The sequence below is a fragment of the Neovison vison genome, chromosome 2, assembly GCF_020171115.1.
Source record: "Neovison vison isolate M4711 chromosome 2, ASM_NN_V1, whole genome shotgun sequence".
Taxonomy (NCBI): Eukaryota; Metazoa; Chordata; class Mammalia; order Carnivora; family Mustelidae; genus Neogale; species Neogale vison.
Genome location: NC_058092.1, coordinates 182,977,542 through 182,992,351, shown reverse-complemented (window position 1 = coordinate 182,992,351; position 14,810 = coordinate 182,977,542). Strand labels below are relative to the sequence as shown.

Sequence of the window (14,810 nt, the reverse complement as noted above, 5' to 3'; positions counted from 1 at the left end):
TCTGCGGGAAGCCTGCTTCCAAACCCCAACCCCCACTCCACCTGCTTGTGTTCTCTCTCTCTGTCAAATGAATAAAATCTTAAAAAAAAAAATAAAGGAAAAGGTAAGGAAATTTAAATGTACAACCACATGAACAATGAACATTCCCTTTGACAATTCTACTTCTGGAAATTTTTTTTTTTTTTCAAACATTGAAAAAAATAATGACTATAATAATAATAATAATGCATGCTCCTATACAAAGAAAATAGTTCCACTTCCTAGAAGCAATCACTTAGCAGTTTCTTATATATGCTTTTTTTTAAAAAAAATTATTTATTTATTTGAGAGAGAGAGACAGTGAAAGAGGGAATACAGGCTGGGAGAAGCAGGCTTCTCACTGAGCAGGGAGCCAAATGCGGGGCTTGATCCCAGGACTCTGGGATCATGACCTGAGCCAAAGGTAGATGCTTAATCAACTGAGCAACCCAGGTGCCCAGAACGTTTTTTTTACAGTACTCTCAAGACTTTTCTATATCAATACTTAGATCTTTCTTATTTTTTTTTATAGACCTGATGTTATATTCTAATCTATGAAAGTATTGTGATTTATTTAATCCAATCTCCTATTGACTGGCATTTGGAATATTTTCAGTTTTTTTTCACAAGTAATACTTGTGTTAGTATTTTTTTTAAAGATTGTATTTATTTATTTGACAGACAAGAGATCACAAGTAGTCAGAGAAGCAGGCAGAGAGAGAGGAGGAAGCAGGCTCCCTGCCAAACAGAGAGCCCCATTTGGGGCTCGATCCCAGGACCCCAGGATCACAACCTGAGCCGAAGGCAGAGGCTTAACCCACTGAGCCACCCAGGCGCCCCTACTTGTGTTATTTTATTTGTAGAATGTATTTTGGCAAGGGAAATTACTTTATCAAGGGATATGTGCATTGAAAATTTGATAGGCGTTGCCAAGCTGATCTTCATAATGCTTTCAATGAAATTTTCCCTTACATACCATACCTATACTGGGTCTTACTAAATTTTTAATATTTAGTGACTAATTATGAGTAAGGTTGATCAGCTTTCCAATGTGTATTGACCATTTATGTTTCTTTCATTTTCTGCCTGAGTTGTTTCTATTTTTTAAATACTCATTTTTGCTTAAAAACTATAAAAAATTAAAAAAAAAACTATAAAAATTATTTTTATGAATTTGGGAATTAGGACATTGTTTTTTTCCTGTCAAATATTACTAATAATTTATATATCAGTTTTAGATTTGTCTTTTAACCTTGTAATTTTTTTTTTAAGATTTTATTTATTTATTTGACAGGCAGAGATTACAAGTAGGCTGAGAGGCAGGCAGAGAGAGAGGAGGAAGCAGGCTCCCCGCTGAGCAGAGAGCATGATGTGGGGCTCGATCCCAGGACCCTGGGATCATGACCTGAGCCGAAGGCAGAGGCTTTAACCCACTGAGCCACCCAGGCGCCCCAAACCTCGTAATTTTTTTTTAGGGAACGTCATCCAAAATCCTCACACACATCCACACACCTGCATCCCCACACCAGTAGAAGTTGGGTTATGCTATGGCCTCAATATTTTTTATTTTTTATTTTTTTTAGATTTTTTTAGGGGTGCCTGGGTGGCTCAGTGGGTTAAAGCCTCTGCCTTCAGCTCAGGTCATGATCCCAGAGTCCTGGGATCGAGCCCCGAGTCAGGCTCTCTGCTCAGCGGAGAACCTGCTTCTTCCTCTCTCTCTGCCTGCCTCTCTGCCTACTTGTGATTTCTGTCTGTCAAATAAATAAAAAAATCTTAAAAAAAAAAAAAGATTTTTTTATTTGACAAGCAGAGATCTCATGTAGGCAGAGAGGCAGGCAGAGAGAGAGAGAGGAGGAAGCAGGTGCCCTGCTCAGCAGAGAGCAGGATGTAGGGCTTGATCCCAGGACCCTGGGACCATGACCTGAGCGGAAGGCAGAGGCTTTAACCCACTGAGCCACCCAGGCACCCCAGAATTTTGTATTATTATTTCTCTCTCTCTCTCTCTCTCTTTTTTTTTTTTTAAAGATTTTATTTATTTATTTGATAGAGAGAGATCACAAGTAGACAGAGAGGCAGGTGGCGAGGGGCGGGAGGTGGTGGGAAGCAGGCTCTCTGCCATGCAGAGAGCCCGATGGAGGGCTTGATCCCACGACCCTGAGATCATGATCCAAGCTGAAGGCAGAGGCTTAACCCACTGAGCCACCCAGGTGCCCCAAGTTTATTTATTCTTAAAACTTTTTTTATATTGATGATTTTTTTATGTTGATTTTTTAAATATTTATTTTTATATAAAGAATGAAGTAGGGATTGAATAAAATTTTTCTCCAAATGGCTAGTCACTGATGCCAACAGTACTTACTCAATAACTTACCTTTTTTTTTGACTTTAAGTACCACCTCTGTCATATACTAAGTTCAGTAATTTTATTTTTATTTACTCTTAAATTTAATTTCAACTTAATTAACATACAGTGAATTATTAGTTTCAGAGGTAGACTTCAGTGATTTACCAGTCCTCATTACATACCCAGTGCTCATTACATCATGTGCCCTCCATAATGCCTATCACCCAGTTACCCCATATTCCCCCTCAGTAATTTTATTTAAGAGAGAAAGTGAAGATGTATATAATGATATTTAGCAACAAAGTTTTTAATTGTAGTTTTATCAGACCAGAAGGTCATTTAAATATGTAGCTATAAAGGACTAGTAAAAAAATTCCATGTATCAGAATATCTAAAACCCTTGAGATATACATGTGTGGTGTGGTTGGGGAGAGTAGTAGAGACAGATGTTTTGAGCATGTAGGCCCCAAAAGGAATAGATATTGGATAGATATTGGGGACACTATGGCTATAGATAATCATCTACCTTCCTGGTTATTGGGATGACATTCTTGTTCTTGGATGACAGGTCTTAGAGACTTTCTAGATAGAACTTCTGACTCTGAAACCGATGACTCTTCAGCCTTATTGTTCTACCTATATAGTCCTCATTTATGGTTTTGCCTTATCCAATGTTTATTTAGCTTTTCTTTTTCTTTTTTTTTAATATTTTACTTATTTATTTGACAGAGATCACAAGTAGGCAGAGAGGCAGGCAGAGAGAGAGAGAGAGAGAGAGAGGGAAGCAGGCTCCCTGCTGAGCAGAGAGCCCGATGCGGGCCTCGATCCCAGGACATGGGATCATGATCTGAGCTGAAGGCAGAGGCTTAACCCACTGAGCCACCCAGGTGCCCCTTATTTAGCTTTTCTTGACTCCTTGATGGCTGATGCAAGTTCAGTAAGTAGTAAAAATAACCAGGAATAATATTGAAAATATTTAACAATACAACTATAGAGGTCCTAATAAATAGGACTGGTTCTGAAATAACTGGTTCTCTCCAGTTAACTTGTTAGTGATTGATACATGAGTAGTATGTGGTGATAGTGGTGGTGGGAGTTTTGGTAGGCCTAGAGGGCTACCAGAGCCATGGTAGGGATGTTAGAGTTGGAACAACAGCTGTTGGCCAACTGGTATAGAAATATTTCAGTATGTTATACTGGCATGATCATCCTAGTGAGTAACATTAGCTAACAAGTATTGATTACTTGCTATGAATCATATATAGACCTGAGCACTTGACATGTAATCTTAAGGCACTTGACATGTAGTCCACAGAAAAATACGGTGTGGAAAATGCTATGATTGTCTTCATTTTATGGAAGAGAAATTTTAATAAGATTCTACATTATAAAAATTTTTTAGAGAATTCTATTTATTTGAGAGGGAGAGAGCACAAGCAAGGAGAGGGGGAAAGGGAGAGGGAGAGAGAGAAGCAGACAGCCCTCTGAACGGGGAGTCCGATGTGGAGCTCTGTACCAGGACCCTGAGATCCAGACCTGAGCTGAAGGCCGACGCTTAACCAACTGAGCCACTCTGGTGCCCCTAAATTACAACATATGATGTATAATATTATACGTCACTTTTTAAATTTTCTGTCTTTTATATTCAGCTTTACAAGTGACTGATCAAAAGTTTTTCTTTGAAGCTTGTAAGAAAGATTAAGTTGGATTATGAATATGAGTTAAATCCTGAAGACTTTGTGTTGCTGCCTTTTCACAGCATTTGATTATTGAATAGCATTATTCATTCAAAGGGTATTTCTAGTTTCATTTTTCTGAAATGAAAGACATGTTAACATCACGTTTTCAGTACATATTAGAAAATAATAATAACCAAAAGGAACTTTGATTATAAATTTTAATTTTTAGAGAAAAAAAGTTTTTTTTTTAAAGATTTTATTTATTTGAGAGAGAGAGAGATCACAAGTAGGCAGAAAGACTGGCAGAGAGAGAGAGAGAAGCAGGCTCCCTCCCCGCCAAGCAGAAAGCCCCATGCGGGACTCGATCCCAGGACCCTGGGATCATGACCTGAGTGGAAGGCAGAGGCTATAACCCACTGAGCCACCCAGGCGCCCCTAGAGAAAAAAGTTTTTTAAAAGTTTTTTAAAATGCTAGCAATTACACATAAGATTAGTGCTTCCATTATTTAATGATTATATTTTTATTACCATGTTTGAGTAATTACAGTTTACATTTTGTTCCTATGATTGTAAATAGTTGGATTAAATGTTCTAGTTTCTTTATATCAGCTATCTTTGCTCCTGTACCTTTGGTGGCCTTTGAATGTAAGTTTGGAAATTTTTATATTTGCCAAGATAAAAACTGGTGTGCTTTTCACATTTCAACTGAGCTTATTTTATTTTATTTTTAAGATTTTATTTATTTATTTGACAGAGAGGGATCACAAGTAGGCAGAGAAGCAGGCAGAGAGAGAGAGAGGAGGAAGCAGGCTCCTTCCTGAGCAGAGAGCCCGATGTGGGACTCGATCCCAGGATCCCGAGATCATGACCTGAGCCGAAGGCAGCGGCTTAACCCACTGAGCCACCCAGGCGCCCCTCAACTGAGCTTATTTTAAAGCTTTTTTGAACTTCAGCATGTCCCTCATCTTACAATTAAAATCCAGTACATGAGGAACCTTAGTCCTTAGAAAAAGGAAAAGCTAGGGACTGAGAATCAAGGTTTGTATTTAAGAAGAGTCTTCTTTCCTTCTGTATGTTTCAGTTGTTTGAAATCAGTCTTGCTCTGCTAGTTCTTATTGAACTAAGAGTGATGGGATAGAGAAAAAAGAGGGAAGAGTTAGAAACTAGAAGTGGTAAGTTGAGTTCTGTTCGCTGCCTTCTCCGGACTATTCCAGTTTGGTATTTTGGCTTAAGGTTAGGAGGTCAAATGTTCAGAACACTTCCAGGATCCTGCATCCAGGATCTGGCTGGCCTCTATTACTTACGTTATATTGACCATGGGCAGATCATTTAAACTTTCCATAATTCTCATTCCATTTGTTAATGTGGAGCTTGTGTTTGTCCAACTCTCTCTTTCTGAATTGTTCTGAAGGTCAAAGAATTGCTTTGAAAATATTCTGAAAGATCTTAAATCCTCCTGGGGCACCTGGGTGTCTCAGTCACTTAATCGACTTCCTTCGGCCCAGGTCATGATCTCCGGATCCTGGGATCAAACCCTGTGTCTGGCTTCCCTGCTCAGGAGGGAGCCTGGTTCTGCTGCTTTCTATGCCACTCCCCCTACTTGTGCTCTCTCACTCTCACTCTCTCTCAAATAAATAAAATCTTAAAAAAAAAAAAAAAAGATCAGAGGTCCTCCTTAAATATTAGAGGATGTTATTAAATCTCCTATGCCAGTGACTTGTTACATGGTCTTGAGCCAGCCACTTGAATTACTTGTTCCTTTTTCTGTCTCATTTGTAACACAGGGAAAATTTTAGTTTAAATAAAGGTGATATTCAGGGGCACCTGGGTGGCTCAGTGGATTAAGCCGCTGCCTTCGGCTCAGGTCATGATCTCAGTGTCGTGGGATCAAGCCCCGCATTGGGCTCTCTGCTCAGCAGGGAGCCTGCTTCCCCGTCTCTCTCTGTCTGACTCTCTGCCTACTTGTGATCTCTCTCTTTGTCAAATAAATAAATAAAATCTTAAAAAAAAAAGTGATATTCAAAATATTTTTTTTAATATTCAAAATATTTAATAATCAGGATAGCATGTGTAGCAACCAATCAGGACAGAGGCTGGATGTCAGGAGTGAGAAGGGATGTATGGTGCTGTTATTAGGTTTTTATTAGAACAGGTTGTTATTATTAGGACAGATTGCACACTGTAGTTTTGAGAATCTCAAGGAGACTTGGAGGCACTTTTCCCAGACCTTAATATTTAAAAGGGAATGGTATTCCCCCTTGAGCCCTTATCCCAAGTCCAGAAGCAAGAAGCTTCCTATATTTTTGGAGAAATTGCTCTTCTGAGATGGTAGTACAACTCTTGATTTCAGAACTTACTTTCTTTAGTTAATGTATTTGAGGCCTAATCTGTGTATGGGATGGGCATGATGTTCAGACCTCTGCTTTCTACCCCTTTGGCTCTTTGACTTAACATCATGCATTCACTGAAACATCTTGATTTCCACAGGAGACTATTGTACTAAAGGTATTTGCAGTCACATGTGGTTACTCCTTTTGGATAATAATGACCGCAGATGTGGCTCCTGAATGTCATAGTTGAATTATTTCTCCCTAGAAGTCTGTCTAAGATTCAGAGGTTGCACATAATGATAGGTTATTAGTTATTTACAACTGAACCTTAATCATCAGGCTTGAAGCAATGATGTAGTTCCAAAATACAGGATACAGTAGAATTAAACTTTCTTGGACATTTACTCTAGACCAATTTCTTTAACTTCATGGCTTATCTTTTGTAAATATGATGCATAGAGCCCTTCTTTGTCTGAAGTATTCATTTCTAGTCCATGCATTTTTTTTTCATTGAACTTTGATCTCTTTGGATGTGTACATGAAGTCTGGATGCTACTCCTACTGTGGTAGCCTCAGATGAGAAGGAAGGTAGTGAGCTAGGGAGGGAAGCCATCTTTGAAAACTGAAATCTCCTTCCATATTCATTGAGAAGTTGGAGATGAAGGGGATTAATTGATGAGGGTCTGTATATGCTCCTTTGCTTCAATCCTTTATTATCCAATTTCTAATATCTATTCCTCTCTTTGAAACTGGGGCAGGGGTTCAGGAGCACCTGGTTCCACGGGTCCCAAACAGACCAGGTTTGGCCACTTGCCACTGATAAAATCCAAAGAACAGAGACTGGGTGGTGGTGAAACAGGAAAGAAATTTATTTCAGTGACCATCGGGAAAGAAATTTATTTCAGTAACCATCACCCAGAAGACAACGGACTAATGTCTCAAAGATCTCTCTAAAGTGGTGAAAATACTTCTAGGTTTATATAAGGAAAATGTGGAACAAAGGTCAGTAAGTACATGCAGGTGGGCATTAAAGGTCCGGTCAGTAATTGTCTTGGCATCAGTCATGCTGGGTCATGCTGGTGTCAAGGCACTTGTCATTGCTTGAGGGGTGGTTTTCTACCCATCATGGGATGTTTGCTTGCAGTGTCTTTTGCCTGAGTTAAGAGATAAGCTGGAAAGGAGAAAGAAAGCAATGAGAAAGCACAAACTGAGGTCAAAATGGAAGTAGTTGAAGTCTTTTCAAATCCCCAACACCAAAACACCATTCCTTTTCTATGGAAGGAAAAAGGGATGACAGTCATTTCTTCTGTAGCTATTTCCTACTGATAGAGACAGTGTAGGGATTTTGGAATGACTCTGTGATTCTGACAGTGTAGGAGAGCTTCTTTTTTTTTTTTTCTTTTTAAAGATTTTATTTATTTATTTGACAGACAGAGGTCACAAGTAAGCAGAAAGGCAGGCAGAGAGAGAGGGGAAGCAGGCTCCCTGCTGAGCAGAGAGCCCAATGCGGGGCTCAATCCCAGGACCCTGGGATCATGACCTGAGCCGAAGGCAGAGGCTTTGACCCACTGAGCCACCCACGCGCCCCGAGAGCTTCATTTCTTAAGTCCCTCCTGAAATAGACAGTAAGAGCATCTCTAAGCTCGTTCGAATGGCACAGGTTCCTGTTTGAGAAATGCAAAAAGTCAAATTTTAACAACTAAAAAGAAAAAGAACAAGAAATATAGCAGTGCTTAGCAGGGTGTATTTCCATTTGGGGGGAATCAAATTTAGCCAGTTGTTAAAAGGATCTAGAGCTAGGGCACCTATATCAGTGATGTTTTGTTTACATCTTTCCTGGCTTTAGTTACATTATTTCTTTAAAAGGTTTTATTTATTTATTTGTTGGAGACAGAGAGATAGAGAGTCCAAGCAGAGGAGTGGCAGGCAGAGGGAGAAGCAGTCTCCCCGCTAAGCAAGGAGCCCGATGCCATACTTAATCCCAGGATCTTGGGATCATGACCTGAGACTAAGGCAGACGCTTAACCGACTGAGTCACCCAGGTATCCCAGGCTTTAGTTAAATCTTTAAAGTAATTTGGAATATAAACACTTTTTTTTTTTAAGATTTTTGTATTTATTGACAGAGAGAGCACAAGTATGCAGAGAGGCAGGCAGAGAAAGAGGAAGAAGCAGGCTACCTGGTGAGTAGAGAGCCCAATGCAGGGCTCCTTCTCAGGACCCGGAGATCATGACCTGAGCCTAAGGCAGAGGCTTAACCCACTGAGCCACCCAGGCACCCCAAGGAATATAAACACTTTTAATGAAAGCACAGGTGCCTCCTTGGGCTGCAGTCCAGATATCAAGGGCCATTCAGGTTTTGAGGACCACTTTTTTTTTTTAACTATTTTTTAAAAAGATTTTATTAGAGAGAGAGCACACATATGCACGCAAGTGGTGGTGGGGGGAGAGAGAAGTATAAGCAATCTTCCCACTGCGCAGGAAGCCTAACATGGGGCTTAATCCCAGGACCCTGAGATCATGACCTGAGTCGAAGGCAGACACTTAACTGACTGAGCCGCCCACGTGCTCCTTGGAGGACCACATTTTGAATCCATGTGGTTTCATCATTTTGGAAGGTGACTCCATTCCAGGTCTGTTTAAGAGTGGCTGCTGTATCCCCAGCTAAAGCTTCTCTTTATAATTCTTCATCAATAGAGATGACTCGTGGGAAAAATATGGCTAAGGGATAAAATCACCAAGAACTCCTCTTTGCCTGATGTCGAGCTTTAATAATATCCTAATTAGGAATAATTGCTGGCAAGTGGGAGATGACTCATCCCGGGAGATATGGGCATCCCTCAGTGTACTGTCCAATCCAGTTATAATGAAGGTGGGGCCATCCACTGTTTCCATAACTCCATAGCTAACCCCATGGAGTGGGATATGCTCTGGCTTTTATTTTATATTTATTTTTTTTTAAAGATTCACTTATATATTTTAGAAACAGCATGAGTGGCAGAGGGAGAAGGAGAGAGAATCCCAAGCAGACTCCATGCAAAGCACAGAGCCTGATGTAGGGCTCGATCTCATGACTCTGAGATTATGACCTAAGCCGAAACCAGAGTTGGACGCTTAACCTATTGTGCCACCCACGTGCTCCTGCTCTGGCTTTAAGGATCAGTTTTGCCATCCCAGCCATACAAGATCAGTCAAGGTGATAGTTGAATTACAAAGTTGTTGGGGAGTTCATCCCATTGTCCAGCTGTTCAAATAATTCTATGTCCATGGGGTCCTTTTATTACTCTCACAGAGTAATAGGCACAAAGATTGTCTATACATGGGCTACTGCGGCAGTTTCTCTGACATTTACCTTAAAATGTCTAGCTTAGGCAAACAACAGCATTCAAGGAAAGTTAATCAGAACTAGAGTCTAACATGCTCAAAGGTGTGTTATTGAAACAATTTTTCTCTTTAAAATCCCCCCTATTGGGGCGCCTGGGTGGCTCAGTGGGTTAAACCGCTGCCTTCGGCTCAGGTCATGATCTCAGGGTCCTGGGATCGAGTCCCGCATCGGGCTCTCTGCTCAGCAGGGAGCCTGCTTCCTCCTCTCTCTCTCACTGCCTGCCTCTCTGCCTTGTAATCTTGTAATCTCTCTCTGTCAAATAAATAAATAAAATCTTTAAAAAAAAAAATCCCCCCTATTTTCATCAAAGATAACCAAATGAAGACCAATTTGTTTGTAAAACAAGTCCAGTTTTAACAAACTTGGCCTAATTATTTATGTAAGCACAGCAAGAACAGTGATTGTGACCGTATTAGTCCTTTTAAATCTGCTTTGCTGGAACTTTGTATAAGGAATTTTATTTTATTTGTGTGTGTGTGTGTGTGTGTGTGTATGTATATAAAATGTTGTTTACTTATTTATGTATTTATTTATGTAATCTCTGCATCCATCTTGGAGCTTGAACTCACAACCCTGAGATGAAGAGTTGCATGCTATTCCAACTGAGCCAGCCAGGCACCCCTACAAGGAATTGTAGACTGAACTTTTAGTAACCTTGCAAGGCCAGAAGCCAAGCCAAATTCTTGTGATCAGATTTGCCTACAGTACCTGTAAATTTAAGTGAATTCTTCTCAAGTTCCCCCAAATAATCCGAGTTTCCTGCATCTGCCAGGGAGTGACCTTCTTTACTCACCAGGTAAGTTTGCTGGGAACTTTGTTAGCAAGATCAGGTCAGCATTTCCATGGGGCTCCATTGGCTCCATAAAGTCAACCTTAGTTCTTTAAAACTGTTTGGTCATATCCGAGTCTATGCATGTCTTTCTCTAAATATGACCTTCCAAAGTCTTGACAAAGTAATCAATGTTTCCAATGGTGTCCTATTACAAGGAGAACAGATTCTTCATTGCCTTGAAAGAAAGACTCAATGAAACCTTGTGAATTTTGGAGGATTCAGGTAGGCAGTAAAGATAAATGTTTCAATTTGTTCACAAAGGAATATTTTATCGTATTTTCGTAAGTCAGATATTTTGAGAGAAAAATTTTCTTTAAATCTGGAGAAGCAAACATTAGAAACAGCTATGTTTCGAAGAAGAGTTATAGATAAGACTATGATCATCTTTCTCAATTCATTTAGTCCCTGTTACTAATTCTTGTTCTGATTGAATGTAGCTTTTCCATTAGTGCTGGAAATTCTTACCCAGTTTAGTTTTATGATTTCAAAGATGTCAGAAACCTGTATTTGCCAGAAAGTCCTTTTCATGAATCTCCTTGAAAATTAAACATGTTTTCAGGAGCATCAGAACAATAACTATAAATAGCAAAAGACTAGGGGTGTCTGGGTAGCTCATTCGGTTCAGCGTCTGCCTTCAGCTCAGATCATGATCCCAGGGTCCTGGGATTGAGCCCCACATCGGGCTCCCTACTCAAATGGGAGTCTGCTTCTCCCTCTCCCTGCCCCACCCCCTGCTTGTACTCTCTCTCCCTCAAATAAATAAATGAAATCTTTTATTTAAGATGGACATGGTGAAATACTGGATGACAGTTCATTATAGTGCAGTTGACAAGGAAATGCAGTTACTTCTGTGACACAACATTTCAGTAACTAGAATGTCAAGTGATGACCTTATACCAGGACATCTTAAAACTTTAGAAATTTCATATAACTTCTGGAACACTTATAGCATTTACTCATACAATGTAACCTAAGAAGGTTATCACCATTTGTTTGACAGCGCTTCCCCTGTAACCCAACATGCCGAATAAATAAGCCCAATTAGTTAAAACACCTTCATTTAGAATTTGAATCTTGGGAAGTTGTTAAAAACCTCAGACGTTCGTTTGTTTGGGTTTTTTTAAAGAATTTATTTATTTATTTGAGAGAGAGAGTGAGTGTGAGCATGAGTAGGAGGGGCAGAAAGAGTGGGAGAGAATCCTAAACAGACTCTGCTGAGTGCACAGCCCGATGTGGGGCTCAGTGTCACAACCCTGAGATCATGATCTGAGCGAAAACTAAAAGTCGGACGCTTACTGACTGTGTCACCCAGGCCTCCCCCCACTTTTTTTAAATTTAAGTAATCTCTACATTCAATGTGCGGCTTGAATTCCCAATCCCAGGAACTCCCTCCCAATCCTGGGATTAAGTAATCTCTACATTCAATGTGTGGCTTGAGCTCCCAATCCTGCCTCCAACTGAACCAGCCAGATACCCCGAAACCTCAGAAGGTTTTAAAGTAGTTGCCTTAACAAGATTATAGGTTGTTATAAAACTAAAATTTTAATTATCTGTTTAACTAAGGTGGCAATAAAAGATTCTATAGAAGGTTGTATAGTTATTAGCAAAACTTAGCTCCTTTAATATTGAGGAAGTTTTAACTTTGTGTGTTTTTTTTTTAGATTTTATTTATTTATTTGTCAGGGATAGAGGGAGAGAGAGCGAGCGAGCACAGGCAGACAGAGGCAGAGGGAGAAGCAGGCGCCCTGCCGGGCAAGGAGCCCAATGTGGGACTCGATCCCAGGACGCTGGGATCATGACCTGAGCCGAAGGCAGCTGCTTAACCAACTGAGCCACCCAGGCATCCCAAGTTTTAACTTTGTTAAGTAATCAAAGACCTAATCATGACAAAATATAGAAACTGGTTTTTCTGGGGAGATAAAGGAAAGGAAAACATTTTTTTAAAAAAATAATTTCTTATCAAGACCAGACCAACAGTCTAAGAAAACTTTGTTTCTCCTCTCTCTCTTTTTTTTTTTTTTTTGGAAGATTTTATTTATTTATTTGACAGAGAGACTCTCAGAGAGAGCACAAGTAGGCAGAGCAGCAAGCAGAGGGGGAGGGAGAAGTAGGCTTTCTGCTGAGCAGGGAGCCTGACATGGGGCTCAATCCTAGGACCCTGAGATCATGACCTGAGCTGAAGGCATTTACTTAAGCTACTGAACCACCCAGGCACCGCAGAACTTTGTGTTTTTAACAGAGAAAAAAGCCAAATCTCAGTTTTACACCAATGTACTTTTATTTTTTAATGAGTACACTTTATTTTTATTCTTATTTATTTACTTTTGTAAAGGAAGCTCTATTCCCAACATGGGGCTTGAGCTTACAACCCGAGATCAAGAGTCACAGAATTTACTCTCTGAGCCAGGCAGGCACCCCTACCAATATACTTTATTATTTATTTATTTATTTTTAAAAAGATTTTTATTTATTTATTTGACAGACAGATCATTAGTAGGCAGAGAGGCAGGCAGAGAGAGAAGGGCGGAAGCAGGCTTCCCGCTGAGCAGAGAGCCGGATGGGCTTGATCCCAGGACCCTGAGATCATGACCCCAGCCGAAGGCAGATGCTCAACCCACTGAGCCACTCAGGAGCCCCAATAAAATATTTTTAAAAAATAAAAAATAAAACACATTTATTCCATGGGGTGCCCGTGTGACTCAGTTGGTTGAGCTTCCAACTCTTGATTTCAGCTCAGGTAATGATCTCAGGGTTGTGAATTTAGCCCTGCATCCAGCTCTGTGTTGGGCGTGAAGCCAGTCTGAGATTCTCTTTCCTTCTCCTGTTGTCTCCTCCCCACCTCACCCTCCTATCCCCCCGACCAAAGAAACAAAGAAACTCATTCATTCCAATCTTAGTCAGTTCTGAACATGCTTAAAATTCTTTTCCAAGGATTCTACTTCACATACTTACAGCTTCCTTTATACATTCAGATTTAGTCATAAGCTTTCTTTCTCTAAATAAGAGAAATTTATTGTCTCTTATAGGACAGCCTCATTGTAGGACAAAATTACGTTCTTTTCCCTCAACAAAAGTGTATTCTCATCCTTGTACCATTTTATTTATTCAGTCTACTCGTTCTTAACAATTACTTACGAAAATTTTGAGATAGACAAAATTGATCTTCATTTTAAGTCGTCTTTTTGCTGACAAATTGCAACAGAGATAACATGAATTTATTTGACATTTTAGTAAACCTTGATAGAATAAAAGTTTATATTTAATACTGATAACTCTAAAGACACGTTTATTTTAATTAAACCAACTATCTTGAGTTAGCTTTGATACTGAGTATGTTGCACGTCCTCTAAAAAATCAGTTTTGTTCCCTGCTGTCAGTTTTACCTGGGGCTCCAGTGAGGAAATCTGAACTGGGTGGTTTAAGTCCAGGGGAACCTCTGGGCCTCTTTGTGTTGATTTGGGAGGTGCTTCAGTTTGAACCTCATGAAGAAGTAGCCGAACAGCTTGGGGTGCCATTAGCTCCTTGATGGCACGGGTAGGAGGAGCAGGAGCCCATAGTGTTGGAGGTGCTGAGGATGGTACAGGAGCTGGCTAGCCAGTGGTAGTACAGGAGCTGGAGGAGAGGGAGGCTGAGGCCGAGGTGCAGGGGAGCCATTGGCAAGGCCAGAGCCAGACTGAAAGTTTGGACTAACATTCCTTTATCTCTGTCTCCTGTCTTTCCTTTTGCCAAGCCAGGCTTTTTTTCTCTGGCTGTTTTTCAGCCCTCTGAACCATTTGTTTAAAATATGTCCTAATGGACTTTCTTCAGGAGCAGAAGGTGTATTCCCTATCTCCCTAGGCAAAAGTTCAGAAAGAACACAGAAGAAACAAAATGATAACTAAACGAAACCAAAAGTACCTCCATTAGTATTCATTCTTCCCCCACCAGTCAGGGGTTTCACTGACTGAATGAACCAAATGGCTTCTTAGTTTTTTCTTCTCCCCAAAATTCAGAGCTTCACTAGCTGAACCAGGTGGCTTCCTAGACAAAGCTAAGAAAACCAAACCAAAACCCCTATTTGGAGGCAACCAAACGGGAGGAAGGAATTCAAGAGAGCCATTCACTGGCCATCTTTCCTCTGAGCTTAACATATACATAGGCCAGGTGGTGTTACTAGAATATCATTTTCTTCTCAATCATAGGTTTATAATTAAAAGTAGACCAGTCAGCCAATATTATCTCTA

The 14,810-nt window shown here is 40.2% G+C and overlaps 1 protein-coding gene across 3 annotated transcripts in view; it reads left to right on the top strand.

Moving 5' to 3' along the window:
* The window catches only part of SLC25A16 (solute carrier family 25 member 16), a 46,957-nt gene that overhangs the window by 14,194 nt on the left and 17,953 nt on the right, over nt 1-14,810 (top strand). Inside the window, exon 5 of one of the 3 annotated variants that reach the window (XM_044239646.1) lies at nt 10,528-10,551. The exons of 1 other annotated variant lie outside the window; for it this stretch is intronic. In XM_044239646.1, the coding sequence (XP_044095581.1) occupies nt 10,528-10,551 (24 nt within the window). Of the gene's footprint in view, nt 1-8,526; nt 8,554-10,527; nt 10,552-14,810 lie in introns of those variants that run through there. One more of the 3 variants, XM_044239648.1, reaches the window with a different exon arrangement.